The sequence below is a fragment of the Spermophilus citellus genome (assembly GCF_964194105.1).
Source record: "Spermophilus citellus genome assembly, chromosome: 10".
NCBI classification, from domain to species: Eukaryota; Metazoa; Chordata; class Mammalia; order Rodentia; family Sciuridae; genus Spermophilus; species Spermophilus citellus.
Window position 1 is genome coordinate 70,465,670 of NC_138197.1, and position 23,875 is coordinate 70,489,544.

At 36.8% G+C, this 23,875-nt stretch overlaps 1 protein-coding gene and 1 long non-coding RNA gene across 5 annotated transcripts in view; one reads left to right on the forward strand and one right to left on the reverse strand.

Annotated features, from left to right (window-relative positions):
- Positions 1–23,875, forward strand: part of ATF1 (activating transcription factor 1) — a 42,538-nt gene that overhangs the window by 4,914 nt on the left and 13,749 nt on the right. For 2 of the 4 annotated variants that reach the window (XM_081310593.1, XM_081310594.1), the window contains exons 2-5: positions 986–1,084; positions 14,300–14,419; positions 16,830–16,930; positions 23,738–23,868. In XM_081310593.1, coding sequence (XP_081166719.1) covers positions 986–1,084; positions 14,300–14,419; positions 16,830–16,930; positions 23,738–23,868 — 451 coding nt within the window. The remainder of the gene's footprint in view (positions 1–985; positions 1,085–14,299; positions 14,420–16,829; positions 16,931–23,737; positions 23,869–23,875) is intronic. The other 2 variants (XM_081310595.1, XM_081310596.1) reach the window with 1 other exon arrangement.
- LOC308658518 lies at positions 4,750–8,694 on the reverse strand. The gene is made up of 3 exons (XR_014024187.1): positions 8,530–8,694; positions 8,076–8,172; positions 4,750–5,642 (listed from the first exon to the last, which is right to left on the reverse strand). It is a non-coding gene; the product is annotated as an uncharacterized lncRNA (long non-coding RNA).

Below are 23,875 nucleotides of genomic sequence, written 5' to 3' on the forward strand. Positions count from 1 at the left end.
TAACGTACAATTTTAGTTTCTCCATATCCTTGCCAATATTTGTCACTTTTTTCTTTTTGTTTTTATATTAGCCATTTTAGTAGATGTGAGGTGGTATCTTATTGTGGTTTTGCTTTTTTATTTCTCTAGTGATAATGATTATGATGTTAACTGTCTTTTCATATGCTTGCTAACCAGCTGTTTTTTTTAATATCTTTGCATATAACCATAAATACCTTACATTTTACCCAGATCTTTTATATCTATCTATCTATCTATATCTATCTATCTATCTATCTCTCTCTCTCTCTCTCTCTCTCTCTCTCTCTCTCTCTCGGTAATTCTGGGGATTGAACTCAGGGGCACTTGACTAATTTAAATCAGCCCTATTTTTGTATTTCATTTAGAGACAGGGTCTCACTAGGTTGCTTAGTGCCTCTCTTTTGGTGAGGCTGGCTTTGAACTTACAATCCTCCTGTCTCAGCCTCCAGTGCACCAATTTACCAATCTCTTTGTTAGTGGTTCTCCTACCACTTGACATAGTCAGTCTCTTAAAATTTACATATTTTCGTTCTTACCCTGTTTGCATATCTTGCAGTTGATTATTTTGACCATCTAGATCTTTAGAAACTCCTTAGGAATGGTTTTATTTATTTATTTGTTCAATTTATACTCAATACGTTGTTTACATGAAACTATGTATGCAATTAGAAACTATTCCCTAGCTTGTATTAAGGAGTATATGTGTTCATGAACATATACATTCTGAGTGGGTAACATTGAAAATTTAGTCATATTATGCTATTTACTAAATTTAAACATGTACTTATGTGTGTCAGAATTCAGAAAATTTAAAATAGTATGCAAGGAATATCTCTTTTTTACATACTACAGCTTTCAGTTCCCTTTCATGGTGGCAACCAAATGATGAGTTTTACATGATTATATAGTATGAGATAAGTATTTTGTAGCATTTTTTATTTTAACTGACTTTTTTTCCTTTTAGTTGATTATGGAAGATTCCCACAAGAGTAACACTTCAGAGACTACACCTCAACCTGGTTCAGCAGTTCAGGGAGCTCATATTTCTCATATTGCTCAACAGGTAAGGCAAGGACCAAAGTTAGGAATATGTTGTATGAAAGTTATTTCAGATATTTTATTACTAATCTTCAGAAAAAGAACTAGACAAGAAAAGACTTTAAAATGTTGAAATATAAAGAGGAAAGGTGGATTTGATTTAAATCTCTTGTCAAAGAATTTTTTTTTTTTTCAGTAGTACTGGGCATTGGATCCAGTGGTGCTCTACCCCTGAGTCATAACCCCAGCCCTTCTTAAAACTTTTAGAGACAGGTCTTGCTAAGTAAGTCACACAGGCTGGCCTCAAACTTGTAATCCTCCTGTCTCAGATTCCTGAGTCTTGGGTTACAGTTGTGTGCCACCACACTCAGTTAAGACCAATTGGTTTTATTTTATTTTATATAAAGTATATTTAGAGTTGTTTTACTATGGACTTCTCAAAACCTAGAGCAGTAGATTTCATGTAGGAGAATTCTACCTACATGAAATGGAGGTAGAATTTCATGGAGAACAATGATTTAGAATATTTTCTAATTTGTAACATCAGAAAGATGTGATTATTTGACTTTTGTACTAACTTGAGACACAGACTAATGGTTTCAAGAGGTGAATCATCTTCATTTCAACAGATTTATCCTGGCTGTATTGGAAATTTATTTATTTATTTGTTTTGTGGTACTGGGTCTTGAACTCAGGGGTACTCTACCACTGAGCCCCTTTTTGTTTTTAATTTTGAGACAGGTCTTGCTAAGTTGCCAAGGCTGGCTTTGAATTTGCCATCCTCCCGTCTCAACTTTCTGAGTCTCTGGGATTATAGGAGTGTGCCATTCTGTCTAGCTTAAATTTTTTTTCCTTTAAAAATTTTTTTTTTTTAGTTGTTGATTGACCTTTATTTTATTTATATGCGGTGCTGAGAATTGAACCCAGCACCTCACACATGCCAGCAGCAAGTGCGCTACCACTGAGCCACAGCTGCAGGGGACCCCCTCCCCCCCCCCCACTCCCCGCCCACTTTTTAAAAATTTTTTTGAGATGGTCTCACTGGGTGTTGAGGCTGGTCTCAGACACAAAATTCTCCTACCTGGTTCTTTGTGTCCTTGTGTTTGGTCTCCAGTACTGAAAAAGACAAAAAAAAATAAGCACACACAACAGGATTTTTCTTGTGCTTTTTGGAATTAAAGCAGAAAAACCAGTTAGGAGCTGTTACAGAAATGTACATGAGAAGTGATAGTGGCTTGAGCCAATGAGGTAGCAGTGTTGGTAGTGAGAGAAAGTTTGATTCTGGATGTCTGTTGATTGTAAAGCAAATAATATTTGCTCTTGCATTGGATGTCAAGTTTTAGAGAAAGATGTTAACATTAACTGCATAGTTTTTGGCTTGATTGAAAGTAGAAGAATGGAGTTGCTATTTATTGAGATGGACAATAGAACATTTTTCTTTCTTTTTTTTTTTTTTTTTTTTTTTTTTTTTTGCTTTTTAGGGGGATATTGACAATCAAGAATTTGGTTTTAAGGGCTGGGAATGTAGTTCAGTGGAACAGTGCCTGCCTGGTATGTGCTAAACCCTGGGTGCAATTCCCAGCACTACCAAAAATAAATAAATAAATAAATTTGCTTTTAGATTTGTTAAGTTTCTCATTCTTTTTGTATTAGTTTTCTGTGCTGCAGAACAAATTACCACAAACTTAGGGGCATAAAACAATACACATTTATTAGCTCACAGTTTCTGTAAGATCAGACATATCTTAGCTGGTTCTCTTCTTTGAGATCTCAACAAGCTGTGGTCAAGGTGTTGACTAGGGCTGGGTTCTTGCCTGGAGATTAGACTAGAGAAGTCTCCACTTCCAAGCTCAGTTAGGTTGTTGGCAGAATTCATTTCATTGTGGCTGTAGGATTGAAAGCTTCAGTTTTTTGTTGGCTCTTGGCTGGATGCTATTTTTGTCTCCTAGAGGGTGCCTCTAATTCCCTGCCGTGTGATTCTTTGCATAGGCAGGTCACAACATGGCTTCCTGCTTCTTTTAAGTCCAGTAAAAGAATGAGAACCAGTATGCTTACTGGACAAAGAAATGATATCCCATTTCTTTGCCATAAAATGTAACATAATCATGGGAATAATTTGCATCAACTTTGCTATATTCTGTTGGTTAGAAGCAAATCACAAGTCCTCCCTCAAGGAGAGAGGGTGGAATGTAGCTCAATGGCAAAGTGTTTGCCTTGCATACACAAAGCCCTGGGTTTGATCTCTAGTTACTCCTCCTGTCCCCAGAAAAAAAAGACACACTCAAGGAGAGAGTAGACATGAACACTAGGAGATTCGGATCACGAGGACCACCTTAAAATCTGTCCACCAGACAATCCAAGTAGATTTATCCTGTAGGAGTTGGATATACCTGAGTCTGGATTTTGGGGGAGAGGTCTACATTTAGGAATTATGGATATATAGATAATACTGAAAAAATGGAGGCTCTAGCTGCTGCCTAGGATGTAGAAAGCTGGATAGAGTGTTGCTTATATCTAAAACAAAAATAAATTATGTAATCTGCGAACTCATAAATTTTCTTGAACCCACAGAGATAGGATATATGCATGGCATCTGTGGCAGAGTACAAAACAAGGTCAGACTGTCTTACCAGGGAGAAAGAATAATTTAGCTAAATTTTTAATGAATTATAAAGTTCAGGAATAGGCTAGCATGAGAATCCAGAACCTTTGGGAGCTGCAGACATAAGGGAGTTCTTATCTTTTTATAGGCTTTTCTTGAAGGATCTGTAACATTTGCTTATAAGAAAGCTGGGACAAGAAGTGGGGGTGGGGTTAGCAAAAGAAACCAGAGAAAGCCTGTCTGTATGGGTCCAGGCCTGCTTGGACCATTTTTTCCTATGGAAAAAGAGTTTAAAACCACTGGAGAAAGGGATCAAACCCTTTTTTCCATGGTGTCTGGAAGAAATAGAAAAGAAAAAGAAAACCAACAACCCTGAGGAAAGGCAGGAAACTGTCCTGGTCTCACATCATTAGTGTTTCTGCCACTAGGAGAAAGCCCACCCACTAAAACCTAAGAATATAGATCCTACCTGAGACTGAGACAGGGACAGGATAATAGAGAACCTTCCCTCTTCTGCTTTCAAGTGTAGCAACAACAGTCTATCCCTGGGGGAGGAACAGGAATATGGAGAAAGCCTCTTGGGGGGAACTGCAGAGAGACAGCCTGAAGCTGAGGATGGAGCAAGAGCAGTGAGAAAAACCCTCTGGCAAACCAGCCCCTCCACCATCCCAAGCAGGCCCCACTAGAGATTTAAGCTAGTTAGTACACTTTAGCTAACCATAATAAACTCAGCCCAGTTTGATTTCTGAATAGATTGGCTCAATCCTCCCCCAGTTAACACACATTTATGATATAGAAGAAGAATCATATCCATTTCTAAGCATAAATACTATTTGCCTCAGTCTGAACTATCTTACACATGATGTCCATCATTCAGGCAGAAATTATGAATTGAAACATCAAAAAAGCAAGAAAAAAATTACTTTCCAGAAACCAAAATAATTAACAGAACCAGATTCAAGATGATCTAGCTGTTGGAAGTATCAGATAATGAATTTAAAATAATATGTTATTCTAGTGTTCATCATGCCTGAATGGAAACTATATGAAAAATCAAATAGAAATAAAAACGGTAACATAGATGAAATGGTGTTTGAATTTATTAGTAGAGTTTCCTCAAACACAACTGAGGAAATAATCTGTGAATTTGAGCCAGTAGAAATTGTCAAAATGGAAAACAGAAAAACAGAACATAACATTCAAGAACTGGGGGACTACATCTGTTTAATGTAAGTGTAATCAGTCATGGAACTAGATGAGATTACTGAAAGGTGGATATCATTGTAATGGTTGATTTGAATTGCCAACTTGATTAGATTAAGAGATGCCAATGATTAAAAGGTTTCTGGGTGTGTCAACGAGGGTGTGTGCAGGAGTGATTGGCATGTGGTATAGCCTACGGGAGACCCTCCCTAAGCATGGGCTTCACCATTCAATAGGATGATGGCTTGGGTGGAATAAAAGTTGGAAGAACAAGGAAGCAACAGCTTTAACAGTTCTTGATTGCTGCTGTGATCATCTGAGGATATTGGACTGTCACTTCTTCAGTCTTCTAAAGTGGACTCTGCCAGTGATTCTTTAGGGAGTTTCCAGAAGCCTTTGGTTTTGGACTAGGGTATCACCATTGATGCCTCTTGTTCTGGAGCTTCAGCCTCTTGGACTACGCAGCTCCTGGTTCTTCCAGCTCTCCAGCCTGTAGACGGCCATTGTGGACTATCCAGCTTCTGGTCGCATAGCCAACCTACTAAATCCTCTTTTTGTAATTATACTTCCTATTGATTCTGTTCCTCTAGAGAACCCTAATACAATCAACAAAGAATGAAGTCAGTGGTTCTGGGCCTCTCTTGTTTCAACTATCATTCTGTAAATAGTTGTTCTTTTTGCCATCTACTTAGTGCCGTGTCTTTTGCATTTTGTGCTGTTTAAAATGGCTCCAAACATAGTACTTTAGTGCTCTCTTGTGTTCCCAAGTGCAAGAAGGCTGTAATGGAGAAAATAGCATGTTGTTTTTGATAAATTTCATTTAGGCATGAATTATAGTGCTATTGACTGTGAGCTCAATGTTAATGGCTTAACAACATGTTTTAAATAAGGTATCTTTAAGTAGAAATACACATAATACAAGGTTATATATTGATCAGTTGTTGAGAATGTTGTGCCCAGAGACCCGTAGAAACTTAATTCCCTATTTCCCCTAAGGAACAGTGTTTTTAGTTTTAGTTGGACACAACACCTTTATTTCATTTTATTTTTTTTGTGGTGCTGAGGATCGAACCCATGGTCTCGCATGTGTGAGGCACAACTCCAGCCCCAGAGGTTCATTTTTTGATAATTCATTGTATGTGGCAACTTTATACCTAACACAGATAACAGTAATCAGGTATATTTCACAACATGGCTCCTTGAAAGCCTTGACAAGAATTATTTCAGTAAAAATCTAATTTGATCCAAGAGAGCGTGGAAAGACGGGAGAAAAATGAGTATGCAAACTCATTTGACAACTCCTGAATGAATAAACAACTTCTTTGAGGAGTATTGTTCAAAAGTGATCTAGGAAATAAGTTTTCTGAGGGGGTTGTAGATTGTGAAAGTTTTATTTTATTTTTGGTGTGTGGGTGGTATTGGGGATTGAATCCAGGGGCACTCTACCACTGAGCTAAACGCCTAGTTCTTTTTATCTTTTATCTTGAGACAGAGTCTTGCTAAATTGGGGAGGGTCTTGCTTCAGACTTTGATCCCTCTGCCTCAGCAGCTTGAGTTGCTGGAATTATAAGCATATATGCCAGATACCTGGCTCTTTTGATTATTTTTAAAGATGGGATAAATTAACAGCTTTTTATGTACCAAAGGGAATGATGCATACAGGGAGAAAATTTGATAATACAGGAAAAGAAAGAACAATTCTAGGATGGTGTCCTTATGAAAGGAGATGAAAATTAATCTACAGGTGGAGAAATTAACTTGATATGAGCACAAGTATATTATGTATAATTAGAAAGTAAATACATGTTAGGTGGGTAGATTGGGGATGAGACACTCTGAAAGTTTTCTTATAAATTTGGGGGATTTGTGTGTGAAATGCTTTCAGAATATAGGAAGAATAGTTTATAAAATAGTCTAGTAAGAAGAGATTTCAGTAGAGTAGGGATATATGGTAGGATTGCTAGAGACCATTAATGATCTACTGGAGAAGTTTAGTTCTGTGTTTTCCTCTGGTCATATTCAAGTGTACTTGAACTATATGTAGTGGAACAAGAAAAAAGAACATTGAGAGTGCATGAGTGCATGCAGTATAGTGATTATCATGCTGGACATGACATTTAAGTTGTTAAGAAGGAAATTGGGCCTCAGTGGGATCAAGAGCCAAGAAAAGAGAGTAGGATCAATAGATGGTAATTTCTTTTGTTGTATACAAATTGTTGAGTCCAAGTACTAGAGGTAGAAAGTTTTGGAAGGAGGTAGTGCTTAGAATGAGGGATATTTGAATTTGACATTGTGGAGGGGTGCATATACTTGTAATGAAAGGGTTCAAGTCAGTGTTTCTCAACTGGGGGTGGAGGGGTAGTACTCCTTCCCTACTGAGATGTCTGGAAATTGTGTGTGGGGGGGGTAGGGGTAGGGTTGCTCCTGTCACTTAATGGGCAGGGCCAGATGCTAAATGTCTGGCATTGAACAGGATATTCCTGCACATGAAAGAATTGTCCTTTCCAAAATGTCTGATGAGAAACTCTTTAGAATATGACAAGAGGAATATGTGCCTGAGGAGAGTGAAAGACAGGGCTTTGAAAGAGAGGTCGTCAAAAACAGAAGCCTGGTCAGTTGCAGTGGCATGTGCTTGTAGTCCCAGCTACTTGGGAGGCTGAGGTGGGAGAATCACTTGAGTTCAGGAATTTGAGGCCAGCCTGGGCAACATAGTAAGACCTCATTTGAAATGAAATGAAACAAAATATAACTGAAAATAAATGAAATATAAGCCAGGAGCCTGTAATCCTAGCAGTTTGGGAGGCTAAGGAAGGAGGACCACAAATTTAAAGCCAGCCTCAGCAACTTAAGTGAGGCCCTAAAAGCAACTTAGCAAGACCTTGTCTCAAAATTTAAAAAAAAAAAAAAAAAATAAGGGTTGGATGTGGCTCAGTGGTTACATGTCTCTGTGTCTGTGTTTAGTCATTGGTACCTAAAAGAAAAAAAAAAGAAAGATAGATAATGGATGAAATGCCTGGGCATGAAAATATTAGATGTTGCATATTAAAATCACCAGATTATATGAGGAGTAGATGGGAGAGAACAGATTGATCCAGATTCTGAAGTCTTAAATAAAGGGACATGACTGTCCCAAGAATGAGCAGTCTGTGTTACAGACTTCAAAATTGGGAGTTATGGGGAAGGACATGGAAGTATGAAGGGAAACACTCACCTTTGTGTAGGCTCATGAGGAGTGCAGTGAAGAACTGTAGTAGAGGTGGTGGTCCTCAGACGGTAGCCAAGTTTCAGTTATGGCAAGAAGAATTTCACTGAATTATAAAGTATATGTAGATTGAGAGACCGAGTTGTTTATTAGAAAGAACAATGGATATAGTCAGAAGACCTGGTTTGAGTCCTGGCTTTGTCACTTGCTTTATTGACTCTGGTACATTGTATAATTAATTTACTTCTTAAAGAAGACCAGATATTCATCATCTGGAAATTAAAAGTGTTAGAATTGGTGATCTCTAAGGTCTTTTCCAGCTCTTAACTATCAGTGATACTCATATTATGGAGAAATTTGTATACTTTAACCAGGTGCATAGGAAATAAAGGATAACAATGATTACAGCTATATTTACCTGCCAGGTGAATTTCTTAAGCATTTATACATTTTAAGGCCTTACCTTGTATCAACCTGTTCTTTTATAATCTTCTGTCTTAGAGGTCACACAAGTAGTAAGTAGAGACATGATTTGCCTCCCAGCCCTTTGATGTCTTTCACAGTTTGGGTTTCCAGAAAGCAGAATAGAAAAGGGAGATTAGCATGCAAAGGGTTTATTAGGGGTACATCTGGGGAATTACCACCTGTAGATGGGAAGGAAGAGAAGGAATAGGATTGGGCAGAGGGAGAAGTTGAATTGTGATTCAGTCTCAACAAAGGCCTCAAATGACCCCATAGGAAGCTCTGAAGCCAAATAGTTCTTGCTGATTGAGGTGTGGGGCCAACAGGTCATTTATATTTCCTGTCCGCACCAGTCATTGGATTCTGACTGCACCAGGAAGGACAGTATGCAACCTTGACTCTCCTTGAGGCAGTTCTGAAGAGGGCCAGTAATTAACACTTTCTGCCAACAACTCTTCTAGGCAAGTGTTCTACCACTGAGCTAAATAGACAAGTAGCCCTCAGTATTGTATATTTTTTTGGAGCAGTTGTAAATAATATTGTGTTGATTTTAAATTTTTCTTGTTCATTTTTTGAGTATAGAAAAGCATTTGATTTTGTAAATTGATCTTGATCTTGTACCCTGCAACATTACTGAACTCACTTGTTCTAGGAAGGATGAGTTGTGGGGTTTTGTTGTTGTTGTTTTTAAGATGTGGGGATTTTCTTTGTAGATAACCATGTAATCTGCAAATAGGGATGTTTTTGTTTATTCTTTTCCAATCTTTTCTTGCCTTTATTGCACTGACTGGAACTTAACCACATTGAGTAGTGAGAATGGACATCTTGCTTTATTCCTGAACCTAGAGGGAAAAACATTCTTTCACCATTATGTGTGATGTCAGCTAGGTTTTTACTTTCTGAGTTTAAGGAAATTCCCATCTATTCCTAGTTTTCTGAGTTTTTGTTTTGTTTTTTTAAATGGAATGATGTTAGAGCTGGGCATGTGATACATACCTGTAGTCCCAGCTGCTGTGGTGAGAGGATTGCTTGAGCTCATAGTTGGAGACCAGCATGGGCAACATACCAAGACCCTGTCTTGAAAAGAAATTTTGTACTTCTCACATATCTTCTGTACAGCAGTTGGTACAATCTTACGAATTTTTTTTCTTCTTTGGCCTGTTGATGTGTTGTGTTACATAGATATTCGAATGTTGAACCATCCTTGCATACCTGGAATAAACTGCACTTGGACATGACTTTTTTTTATATGTTACTGGATTTAATTTGCTAATATTTTGTTGATAATTTTTATATTGAAATTTATAAGAGCTATTGGTCTGTGGTTTTCTTTTTCTTTTTGGTAATTTATTTGTCCTCATAAAATTAGTTGGAAAATATTCCCTTGTCATTTCTGGAAGAGATTGTATAAAATGTGTACTAATTCTACTCTAATGGGAGAAGAGACCCAGCTATGTATGTTTTTAGAGTTTTCTCTTTGTTTTCAGCTGTTTTGCAGCTTTATTTTAAGGTATTGTATTCAAAGATATTATATTTCTCATTTGAGAGGGCACTGACTGGAACAAGATGAATTGTCAACAGTGAGAATGGACCTACCAAAACTTAAAGTAGAAAACATTTTTCCCTGGCCATATGGGCTTAAGGAAGCTAGGAAAGTTAGCATATCATCTGTGTCTCCCCTTTATTGTTACTTGGTGCAAAATGAAAAATTGGACAAATATCCTAAGTGAGGAAATACAAATCTTTACATCTTTCAAGTTGGAAAAATCAAAAAGATACCCAGAAGAAATTGTAGAAATTCGCTTAGTGTCTTTAATTGGGAGATAATTAGTTAATTCACTGAACAGTTGTTTAGCATTCAGGCATGCCTGTTGACCAATACCAAGTGAGAGGCTGTAAAAACGTCCTGATTGGCAACTGGAGGCATAAGAGATCATGGAAAGAACACTGGGCTCTGGAGCCAGACAGGACCAGCAACTTAGTGTTTACTGTTGTTGGTCCTTTTCAAAAACTTATGGAAATTTTCAAACCTATTGCGAATCAGAGATAATTAAGTTGAACCATCATGGTTTTCATCACCCAGTTTCAGTAATTAGTATTTTATGTTGTCTCGTGCCCCCACCTCTGCTGGCTGAATGATGTTAAAGTAAATCCTAGATTTATCATTTTGGCTTTCAGTAGGTCCATATGTATCTCTAAAATATAAAGACTCCTTTAAAGAACATAACCATAACTTTATTATTATACTTAAAATTAAAAGATAATATGAAATATCCATATAGTTCTTAAATTTTCCTGTTATTTATAGGACACATAGGCACACACATTTTTTTTTAACACCTTGTTGAAACAGGAACCAAATAAGAAACATATAGATGTAGGCTTTTTTCCCCTACCTTCCCATTTTGCTTTTATTATTCTTTTAATTGTTGTTATAATAACTGTGAAAAATATAGTATTAGTTCTTTTTACAAAGGAAGAAACTTAGGCCTTGAAAGGGTAAGTGATTTGATAAGCATCACAAAGGCTAGTGAGTGCCCTTTAGCTGAGAAATAGTCCTGCCTTATCAGGCTCCAAATCCTGTATGCTTTTCTGGAACTTGGATTCAAACACTGGCTGAAGAGGCTTCTTTCTTATGACACTCTATGAATTCCCTGCCCTACCTCCTTACCCAAGCAATTACCATCTTAGGTTACCCAATTAGCCAGCTAGGGAGAACATTTTAAGTTCAGGTATCCCACGGAGTATGAGAAAAATCAGGGCTTTAGTCCAATTTAGAAGCTCTTAAAAAATCCTTTCCTTTCTAATTTTTCATTTATCTCTTCAAAGGAGTTCTGGGGTCATCCACAATATTCCAGTAGGTTCCACAGCTCTCGAGATAAAAAATTTCACTTTTCACTGTGGTAGCCATTAGCCACAATTTGGTATCTTAGTTTTAATTTAAATTAGTTAAGCTTACATACCTTTAAAAATCACACCAGCCACATTTCAAGTACTTGATATTAACATGGATAAGTAATCATACTGTATTTGTTATTTTTTAGTACTGGGGGTTGAACCCAGGGCACTTAACCACTGAACCACATCCCCAGCCTTTTTTTTTTTTTTTTTTTTTTTTTTTTTAATGGTGGTGGTGCTGGGGATTGAACTCAGGGCCTGGTGAATGCTAGGCAGGCACTCTACCAACTGAGCTATATCCCCAGCCCCACCAGCCTTTTTTTTATATTTTATTTACAGATAGGGCCTTACTAAGTTGCTGAGGCTGGTTTTGAACTCACCATCCTCTTACCTCAGCCTCCAGAACCACTGGGATTACAGGCATGTGCCATCATGGCTGGCTACTCATTTTATTGAATTGGTTAATTTATTTTTAAATTTTATTTTATTTTGAGATGGGTCTCACTAAGTTGCTTATGGCCTTGCTAAATTGTTACGGTTGGCCTTGAACTTGTGATCCTCCTGCCTGAGCCTTCCAAGTCACTGGGATTCCAGGAGTGCACTACATTGCCTGGCTCAGGACCAGCTTCTTCCCTTGAGAAGTCTCTTAGAATTTAAATTATCAGGTTTCAGAGTGAGTGTCAGAAGGGTGTGGACTTTGAGACCCTGAGTAATGAGCATTTTGTGAGGTTGGAACAATAGTGTTAATAAGGGTGAGGGACAGCTACTAGCAAAATCTGATCCCTATTTTTTTCCTTTCCATTTGCCAGACCCACAGTGTACTAAATCACATGGATTGCCAGAAACTCTTTAGAAATGATGGCTCTTAATCTTTTAGAATTGAAAATTAATCTCATTATAAGCTTTCTCTATTAATTGAATGGCTTCACTTGGGGTCTGAAAGGTAGGGGATCTTTTATTATTTTTGAGTATAATGATAACTGTACAGCTGGACTTAAGATTTGTGAATTGTTTATTCTTATTCTTTGGGTCTATTGCCAACAAAGAAAAAAGGCATATTTCAGGAAGGTGACTTTCAGAGCCTAGAATTTTAGTTTGTGATTTAAGCCAAGAGGAATGTATGAACTAGAGTTGTCCAAGGAAGATAAGATCTCTGTTAACCAAAAATATCTGAGAAATCTTCTTGAAAGAGGTAGAGGTGCTGGGCACAGTGGCGCATGCCTGTAATCTCAGTGGTTTGGGAGGCTGAGGCAGGAGGACCACAAGTTCAAAGCCAGCCACAGCAACTTTAATGAGGCCCTGAGCAACTTAACAAGACCCTGTCTGTAAATAAAATACAAAAAAAAAGGGCTGGGGATCTGGCTCAGTGGTTAAATTTTCCTGAGTTCAATCCTGGGTACAAAAAAAGAAAAAGGGGTAGAACTGTTCACTGGCAACCTTGGGCAAAGTGTTCCCAACAAACCAGGATCAGCCATCTGTCCTAATATACCAATCAAAGACACTAGCAACAATGAAGGACAGAAAAGGAACTTTTTTTTTTAAGATTTTTGTGATTTTTTTTATATCTTTATTTTATTTATTTATTTTTATGTGGTGCTGAGGATAGAACTCAGCACCTTGCTCATGCTAGGCGAGCACTGTACCGCTGAGCTACAACCCCAGCCTCAAGAAAAGGAACTTTTAATGGGTGTGGCCATACAAAGAATACCTCATGGGGGTATAGTGACCAAAGATCTATCTTCAAGGGATTGACAGAAACTTGGAGATTTTATAAAAAATGGAATTAAAGGCTAGGGTTGGTATCTTGCGTAGCTGGAGTGTTTGTTTAGGTGACAGAGGAAATCATACTGGTCAAGCCGTGGTTTGGTTGAACCTTTTCTCATGATTGGTTCTGTGAAACTCTGGGAAGGTCATCACTCTGAGAGGGGTAATTTGGTTCCCATGGTGAGATGATTGCTCCTGCATGGGGCCAGTCTTGGTTCCTTTACTGGGATATTTAGTGGGGCAAGCTTATCATGGGGTGATCTGTTCTGCAAGGCTTGCTGTTGCCTGGGGATAGTTTTGGTTCCTTGTTCTAAAGAAACTTATTTAGCAGGTCTATACTTCCTAGAATACAATGTAACTGCAGAAGAAAGTGGCTTAGAAGAAGAAAAAGAAAAGGCATAGAAAGGTAAATGGAGTCAGAAAGGAACAAAGTAGAGTTGACTTTGTCAGTAACTGAATTGTCTTTCAAGGTGACTTGAAGAATAGTGGGTAGACTTCATAGTTTAGGATTTTGTCATGTATTCTCATGAACCCCCATCAGATTTCCATAGGAATAAATTAGTTTTTATTTCAAGTAAATGATTTAATAAATTAAATCATTTACTCAAAATATTTTATTTTATATTTCAAGAGACTGCCCAAAGTTGGAATTTCTGTCACTTGGACTCTTGATTTCTTAGTTGGTTTTCAACCACATCTCCTCAGAATAATGTGTTCTAAAGATCCCTCCATGTTTTTGCAATCAGTTCCTCTGTCTGAAATACCTTTCTAGTCCTTCTGCCCTTCTTTACCTACATACATACTCTCTGGGAATTTTGTCCTTTAAGACCCAGCTGAAGTTAATATTCTGAAGTTAATATTCTGAAGTTAATATTCTTTCTTTGCTTCCACAATTCAGTACTTTCTACTTTTCCTGTATTACAACTCTTATTCTACTTGTTAAAATTAGTTTGTACACTCACCTCCTAGTTTAGTCTCTGGTGTACAGGCTGTACCTGATGCTTGGTAATACATGTGATTAAATGTGTTTTCCAGTATTAAGATCTCAGCTGTCTTATGTGCATAGGTACAATATATTTTTTGTTAATTGAATTTTTATTTGTTCTTAGATGTCATTAAGAGGATCTTCGCCAGTGACAATTGTACCTCTTCCTGGAAAGCAAGTACAGGTTCAGGGGGTCATCCAGGCAGCTCATTCTTCTGTAATTCACCCACCACATGTGCAAACGGTACAGAAATTTGAAGACAGTGGTCAAACATGGGGACCTTTATACCCTAAGTCTTCAGACATTCAAGTTGCTGAAGTTACAATATGACAAACCAATACAACAAAGTTGTCTTAGAAATTAGACTGCACACCAAATGAGGCAAATAGAAATGTTTTAGAATTTCTAATTCCATGTATATATTTCCCAGTAAAATTAGAAAACAATTTTGGGGGGAAGTTTTATTGCTTAAGAATTTTAGGAAATGAAACTGTCTTAAAAACCCTTTTATCCAAGTGGTCTTCTCATGAAAGAACTTGTGAAGCAAAGGTAATGATTTGAGAGCCTTAGCAAAGTAAAAAAAAGTATCTTAGGCTTGAGGCTTTTTAGAGGTTAAATAAGAGAGTTTTCTCTCAAGTAGAGGAATTTGTATCTAACTTCATTACTAATACTGGCAACTTTAGGAATGAAAGGGCCACCCTGGTCTCCCCCCTTTTTTTTCTATTTTCTCTCCATTTTATCTTCTGGCCCCTATGAATCTGAAAATACCAATGGTCTTCTGTCAGTTTTAGAAGCAGCTATATGGGAAGAAAAGCTATTTCATCTTTTCCTCCTGAATATATAGTGACTGGCAGTGTTGTCACTCTGGAGCGCATCTTGATTGAGTGCACCTGTATAAAAGGTGGTGGCTATGTTGAATTTGGAGTTTTTATGTGAAGGTTTTAATTATTATTTTCTGGTGTTTTCATCAAAGAGAAATACCTACTGGATCTTAGTTACAAGGAATACCTCAGTTTAGAAATTGTTTTCTTACTTGAGGTTAGTGAGAGATCTTGAGTAAACTGTCATACAAATGGTGAAAATAGCTAAAGATTTAGATTAGAAATGGAATGTCTGTGATGCTTGAAGACAAGATAGTGATAGATTTTTTTTCATTTTAGATTGTTTCTATTATTATTTCTTAATTTATCTAGTTGTAGCTAGTTCTTCGATTTCTGTCAGAAGATAGAGACAATGTAAGATATAAATAAGTAGTTATATGTAGAACTTTTGAAGATGAAAAAATATAGAACAAACTTCTCTGGAAATTTAATGTCTAAGTCTAAATAGTTTAGGGGAAGGTTTTATGTAGATAATTAACTAACCTAGAGAACTGAAATCTTATGTTTCTTCCACAAGTCTGTTGGGATTATTTAATTTTATTTTTCTGCGGAGCTGGGGGTTGAACCCAGGGCCTTGCACATGCTAGGCAAGCACTGTATCACTAATCTACATATACAGTGCTGGACCATTTTATTTTTTAAAATGAAGATTAAGTCAGGTATCATACTTCTGGTTTGAACAAATGTTGGGGAATTTAATACATTTAAAGACTGAAAATAATTTTTTTCCCGATTATAAAATATTGCTATAACTTGAAACTTGCCTGTTGTATTTAGTTTTAAAAGTATTTATAATTATTTAAAAAAATATGTATTGTGCATGTGCCATACATTAAGGGCTTTACTTGTTTTAACTCATTTCATTGTAAAATAAGATAAAGCTGATTACTACAGATCTTCAGATTGTATATATTTATATCTGCCTTTGTAGTCACTTCCACCTTGCTAAATCTAATCATCTACTCTCAGTCCTTGTTTTACCTGTAAACAGCATATGATATATCTCTTTTTCTTTACATTAGTTTTCCTATGACTGCACTTATTTGGTTCTCATTTGCTGGTTCCTCCTCTTTACAATCTCTTAATGTTCCTAGATTTAGTTCTTGATTCTCTTCTTTATATTTATCCTTAATGAGCTTATCTAATCTTATGACTTTATGAACTCCAGAGAGCTGTGCCTTTCAAATTTATGTTATCCACCACAACCTCTTCCCTGATTTGTAGACTGCTCAGTGTGGGCAGTTGGACATAATAGGCTTTTCAAATTTATCATGTCCAAAAATCCAAATCCAGTAGCATTAGTGACTTAGTAAATGAAACAAAAATATTTTTGATTATTGTTGTAGAAATAGGATGGAGATTGAGATCACAGAGTAGTCTTAAGCTCTAGTAGAATAGTATTGTTTGTATTTGGACGATAGACTTTATTTTTAACTCTGGGTTTACTGTGTTATATTTACTCCTTTCATTAGTTTGGGCTCCTTGAATAAACTTTCTCCCTTTTTCCTTTTGCTCCTTTTTTTTTTTTAGACCTTAGATTTAATATGTATATGAATTTGGGTTTTGGGGGTTTTTTTTTGTTGTTGTTGTTGTCAGTGAACCTTTATTTTTATTTATTTGTATGTGGTGCTGAGAATCAAACCTCACACATGCTAGGCAAGCACTCTACCGCTGAGCCACAAACCCCGCCCAGGAGACATTTTTTTAAAGTAAAAACTCAAATCTTTTTCCATCTGTATTCTTCATCATATTAAACTAGTTCTGTTTTTTAGGTATCATCTTTATCGGAAAGTGAGGAGTCTCAGGACTCATCTGACAGCATAGGCTCCTCACAGAAAGCTCACGGGATCCTAGCACGGCGCCCATCTTACAGGTCAGTGCTTTCTTGTACCAAACCCTCCATTTGTTGTATTATCAAATGAGTTCAAATGTTGCTATGCAAAGCATACTTAAGAGGGAGAATGTGGCTGTGTTAAAGAAGGGAAATATTAAGAGAGGTAGACTGGAGCCACTTTATAAAAGGCCTACTTTGCTGAACTGAAGAAGAACTTAGATTTGTATTCTTGCAAAATACTATATTTCCCTATTTGCTCTCAGATAGTTAACTCTAAAAACAATATGAAAGCAAGACTTAGAGACTCTATGTGTTCCTTTGTCTGAAATACTTTCTTTTACATTCTGCTTAATTCCTGCATACTTTCTAGAAGCTTCTGATTACCTCCTTCTGACTGTCCCCAAACTAGATTAGGTCTTTCTTCTATGGTATCCTTTTACTGACTCCTATTTATAGTACTTGTCATTCTGTTGGAATTCTACTTCTTTTTAGGACATGGGCCATATATTATTTTTTGTGATCCCAGGGCTTAGTAAAGTGGTCATCTCATAATAGATGGCCAGTAATTACTTGCTACAACTAATTTGATAGAAAGCCTTTGAAATAATCTGGATGGCTTCATATGAGTAGTGGGTTTTCTTTGGAATGAGGGAATTTGAGATACCTCTGTGGTAGAACTGACCAAACCTGATGACTGTGTGGTAGGAAGAGTAGGAGACAAAATGATAAAATAGCATCTTTGAAACATACACAAATGCAGTATGATTTTATTTTATCACTTTAAATGAATTAATTGTATGTTAAATGAATTTTTTCAACATTCTTTTTTCTTAAAAAGACAAAGATGAGTAGAGTGGATTTTTTAAAAGGACTCACTTCAAATATAATGATATAGGGCTGGGGATATAGCTCAGTTGGTAGAGTGCTTGCCTCACATGCACAAGGCCCTGGGTTCAATCCCCAGCACCACACACACACACACACACACACACACACACACACAAAAATATATATATATATATAGATAGATAGATAGATATAGATATAGATATAGCTAGGCTAAAGTAAAAGAATAGCCAAAGAAGTACCATGAAAACAAAAGTGGTTATATTAATATCATACAAAATAGACTTCAGAGTAAAGAAAACTGCCCAACGTAGAGACATTACATAATGATAGCTCAGCAAGAAGACATAAGAGTACAAATGCATATGCACATAACAAAAGAACTTCAGAGTACATTTATCAAAAACTAACAGAAGGGGTTGGGGTTGTGGCTCAGCAGTAGAGCACTCGCCTACTAAGTGCAGGGCCCTGGGTTCGATTCTCAGCACCACATAAAAATAAATAAATAAAGATATTGTGTCCATCCACAACTAAAAAGTAAATATTTAAGGAAAAAAAAAACTAACAGAAGGGGCTGGGGTTGTGATTCAGGGGCAGAGTGCTTGCCTACCAAGTATAAGGCACTTGGTTCAATTTTCAGTACCACATATAAATGAATAAAACAAAAGTCCATTGACAACCAAAAAAAAAAAAAAAAAAACTACCAGAAACCAGGCATGATGGCACATGCCTGCATTCCTAAGGATTTGAGAGGCTGAAACAGGAGGATTGCAAGTTCGAGACCAGCCTCAGCAACTTAGCAAGGCGCTATATAACTTAGTGGGATGTTGTTTCAAAATAAAAAATAAAAGGGCTGGGATGTGACTTAGTGTTTACAGGCCCCTGGGTTCAATAGCCATTAATTACCCCAAACAAAAACCAACAAACCAACAAAAAACCCAGTACTAAAAAGAAAAAAAAAATCTAATTGTAATTGAAGACCTCAGTACAATTATCTTAGTATTCAATAGAACTTGTAGTCAGGAAATCAAATTTATAGAGGAACTTAATTAATACCAGCAATCATTGAGATCTGGTTGAAAATTTTGGAACACTTCACCAAACAACTGTAGAATGCACATTATTTTCAAATGCAAATGCACAAAGAATATCCCCCAAGAAATAACCATATCCAGGTTTCTAATACACTTCACACATATAAAAGAACTGAAATCATGCATAATATATTCTCTGATTATGCTGGAATTAAACTAGAAATCAATAATAGAGAACAGGAAAATCTCCAAATACATTGAAATTAAACAGCACCACTGAAAACAATTCATTCACTAAACAGGAAGTTGTTAAGGGAGATCAGAAAATATGTTGAACATGTAGGGTGTGGTGGCACACGCCTGTAATCCCAGCAGCTTGGGAGGCTGAGACAGGAGGATGGTGAATTCACAGCCAGCCTCAGCAAAAGTGAGGTGCTAAGCAACTCAATGAGACCCTGTCTCTAAATAAAATACAAAATAGGGCTGGGGATGGGGCTCAGTGGTCTAATGCCCTTGAGTTCAATCCCTGGTATCCCCACAAAAATATGTGTGTATGTGTGTATGTATACATTTGAATTGATGGAAATGAAAGTAAAAAATATTAAATTTTGTGGGATAAAACTATGGGAAATATTGGAGGAAAATTTAATAGTATTAAATGCTTCTAATAGAAAAGAAGAAAGGTCTTATCAGCAAGTTCCCACTTTAAGAAACAAGGGGGGAAATAGAAAAATAAGCTCAAAGCAAAGCAGAAAAAAGGAAATAAGAACAGAAATCAATGAAATTGAAAAGTGAAAACTAATAATTGAGATAATTGAAAATTTCTTTGAAAAAAAAAAATCAAAGAAGTTGGTAGTGCTTTAGCAATCGGCAGGTGGGAGGTGTGGGAGAATGGTTGGTTAAGGTTAAAGAGGTCATGGAGGACTCCTTATAACCTTGTAGGCCATGACATTTATTCTGAGTGAGGGAGGAAGCCACTGCAGATGAATGACTTGATTTGACATTTTAAAAAAGATGACTGACTGTTGTGTGGAGAACAGATTATAACAAGGGATTATAATAGAGACTTTGTGACTTCCAGTCAAGAGGTATTATGGCATGGACTAGGGTGGCATCAGTGGAGGATTGGAGGTGGGTAAAATTCTGGATATATTTTTAAGATAGAGACATGGATTTGCTTCCAAATTGGTGATATGTTATGAAAAAGAGAGGTTGATGTCAGAATTTTTGGTTTAAGCAATGGAATAATTGAGTTGATATTTACTGAAACGGGGAAGACTGCCAGGAATAGAAGGACACTAACATTAGATTTGGATATGTTAATTTTGAAGTGCCTATTGATAGCAAGTGTGCAGTACTAAATAGGATACAGGAGTCAAGTTTAGGAGAGAGGATGGGAAAAAAGTAATTTGGAGGCCATCAAGGAACACTAGGTATATAAGCTCATAAGAAGTCAGCAGAAATAAAACTTATATAGAGAAGTCAAAAAGACTGGGGCTGGGGCTGTAGCTCAGTGGTAGAGCACTTGTCTGGCACGTGTAAGGCACTGGGTTCAGTCCTCAGCATCACGCAAAAATAAATAAAATAAAGGTATTGTGTCCATCTACAACTAAAAATATATTTAAAAAAGAAAGAAAAAAAGAATAAGAAATGGGCGGGCTGGAGTTGTGGCTCAGCAGTAGAGCACTTGCCTTGCATGTGTGAGACCCTGGGTTCGATCCTCAGCACCACATAAAAATAAATAAACAAAATAAAGATATTGTGCCCGTGTATAACTAAAAAAAAAGAAAAAGAAATAGGCACAGCATTCCACAGTGTCGGGCTAAACTGACTACATGAGACTACCTGCGTGTTGTTAAATGTATTCTGGAGTTCTACACCCAGACCTCTTCAGTCATTGGAGGCGTCAGATGGGAATATGGATTAGCAAATCTCTCCAGATAATAACGATATATAGGCAGATTTAGGAACCACCACAACTATTCAACAAATGCTTCAGAGTCCTGTAGTTATTTCCCTTGTTCTCTGTGTGGAGCTTCTGTTACTCTACAATTATATTAGCTTTCAGTGAGAATACTGTCCTGAGAAGGGAGACAAAACTGAAGGATCTTATCATGCCATAGGGAAACACATGAAAGAACAAAGTATTTGGCCTACAATAAAGAAGACCTGTAACAGTAGACAGATATTGCAAAGTGTATTATTTGGGTGTGCTTAAATTTCTGTAGCTTCACTGGTAGGAACCAGCTTGGGCTTTGAGGAAGAACTCTCATTGTTCAACAATGGAATGGTTTACTTTTGGGAAGCAGTAGGTGCCTCATTCTTGGAAGTAGAAGTTAAGTTGTGAGGAACATTAAAGAAGGAATTCTGCCTGGCACAAGGTACACACCTATCATCCTAGTTAACTGGGGAAGCCAAGGCAGGAGGATTGTATGTTTGAGGCCAGTCTCAGCAATTTATCCAGATTGTGTCTCATTAAAAAAAAAAAAAAGGAGAAGAAGAAGAAAAAAAAGAAAAAGGAAAGAAATTCATTCCTCTGTGGGCTGGGAGAGGGATACCTCTGTGAGATATTTATTTTTTTGTTCAAATAAGCTGTTTATTTACCACAATTACTCTGCATTTTTATTGTAGTAGAAGTTCTAATCTTGTTTCTTTGTGAGAATTGTGGCCTTTTCTTCCTCTGTAAAGTTGGAGTTTGAAAAATCAAAATGGGGACTGGGGCTGTGGCTCAGTGGTAGAGCGTTTGCCTAGCTCGCATGGGACACTGGGTTCGATCCTCAGCACCACATAAAAATAAAATAAAGGTTATTGTGTCTACCTACAACTAAAACAAATGTTAAAAAAAGAAAAAAATCAAAATGGACCTTCTTAAGTGAAGTTCCCTAGCACTTTTCAGGTAATAGTGAACTATTCAGGTTCCATTCCTGGGGCTGGGGTTGTGGCTCAGCAGCAGAGCGCTTGCCTTGCATGTGTGAGACCCTGGGTTCGAGCCTCAGCACCACAGAAAAAAATAAACAAGTGAAATAAAAGTGATGTGTCCAACTACAACTAAAAAATATAAATAAATTTATATATATATAAAAGAAATTCCTCACAGTAGCACCATCACTTTTGTAGGGGAAAGAGATGTGTTTTATGCCTCTGTAAGGTCCTTTTACCTAGAAAGGCACTGTATTTCTTTAGTGTATGACTGTCTCTTTTTAATTTTTTTTTTACTGTCTCTTTTTAAACAGTCATAAATTACAGTGTAATTGATCTGAAGTACACATTATTATGATATGCTAAACAAATAGATTCCTAAACACAAAAGGATTCCAATAATCTACTAGATCCTTAAACTATTCTGTTACAGAATAGTTTAAGGATCTAGTAGATTATTGGCTTTAAAAAATACTTTTATTAGGGCATCATGACTATACATAGTAGTTGGGTTCATTTTGGCAAAATCATACATTCAAGGAACTTGATTTCAAGTCCTATTTCCCCCTATTTCTCCCCTCCTCCCTCTCCCTATTCTCCCTTCTCTGTTCTATTAATTTTTTTTTCTTCTACATAAACAAAAATGTGAAATTCCCTTTGGTATATTTATATGTAAATATATAACATGATTTTGTTAAATTCATTCCATTTGTCATCGTCTTATTCCCTTCCTTTTTCTCTTTCTCCTACATCTACTCCACTGATCTTTCCTGTGTCTTCATATCTAACCTGCTCCCCTACTGCCTTCTTTCCCTTATTTTGCTCTAGCTTCCACATATGAGTGATATTTGACCTCTGATTTTCTGAGTCTGCCTTATTTCATTTAGCATGATTTTTTCCATTCCATCCATACTGGCAAATGCCATTATTTTATTCTTCTTTGTGGCTGAGTAAAACTCCATTGTATACATACTACATTCTCTTAACCCATTCAGGTATTGACAGACATCTGGGTTGATTCCATAATTTGGTTATTGTGAATTGTGCTGCTGTAAACATTATAGTGGCTGTATTGCTGTAGTATGCTGGTTTTACAAATCTTTTGGATAAACACTGATAGCTGAATCTCATGGTGGTTCCATTCCACACTGCTTTCCAGAGTAATTGTACTAATTTGTAGTCCCACCAACAATGTAAGAGTGTATTTTTCTTCTCATGTCCTCAGCAACATTTATTATTCACATTTTTTAATTGTAGATGGACACAGTATCTTTATTTTGTTTATTTATGTGATCGAACCCAGTGCCTCACACATGGTAGGCAAGTGTTCTACCACTGAGCCACAAACATAGCCCTATTCACATTATTGATAATTGCTGTTTTGACTGCAGTGAGATGAAATCTTAGTTTAGTTTTGATTTGCATTTCCCTAATTCCTAGAGATGCTGAACATTTTTTTCATATATTTGTTGGCCATTTGTGTTTTTTCTTTTCAGAAGTTTCTATTTACTTCTTTTGTCCATTTATTTATTTTTAGTTGTTGATAGACCTTTGCTTTATTCATTTATTTATATGTAATGCTGAGACTTGAACCCATTGCCTCACACATGTAAGGCAAGTGCTCTACCACTGAGCCACAACCCCAGCCCTGCTCATTTATCAGTTGCGCTATTTGTATTTTTTGGCATTGCATTTTTTGAGTCCTTTCTATATTCTAGATTTTAGTTCCCTGTCAGAGAAGTAGCTGACAAAGATTTTATTCCAATTATAAGGCTTTCTCTTCACTCTCTTAATCATTTCCTTTGCAGAAGCTTTTTTTTTTCCTCCTAGAGACAGGTTCTTGCTATGCTGCCCACAATGGTCTCAAACTCCTGGGCTCAAGTGATCCTCCTGCCTCAGCCTCAGAGTAGCTGGGACTACAGATGTGCTCCACTCCAAATGTGGCTAGATATTATACTTTAAACTTTAAATTGAAAAAGGCTGTTTTTTTTTTTTCTAAATAAAGGCATTCTCATTACCAACATTAATAGAGTTGTGTTTTTCACAGAAAAATTTTGAAAGACCTCTCTTCAGAAGATACACGAGGCAGAAAAGGAGACGGAGAAAACCCTGGAGTTTCTGCTGTTACTTCTATGTCTGTTCCAACTCCGATCTATCAGACTAGCAGCGGACAGTATAGTATGTA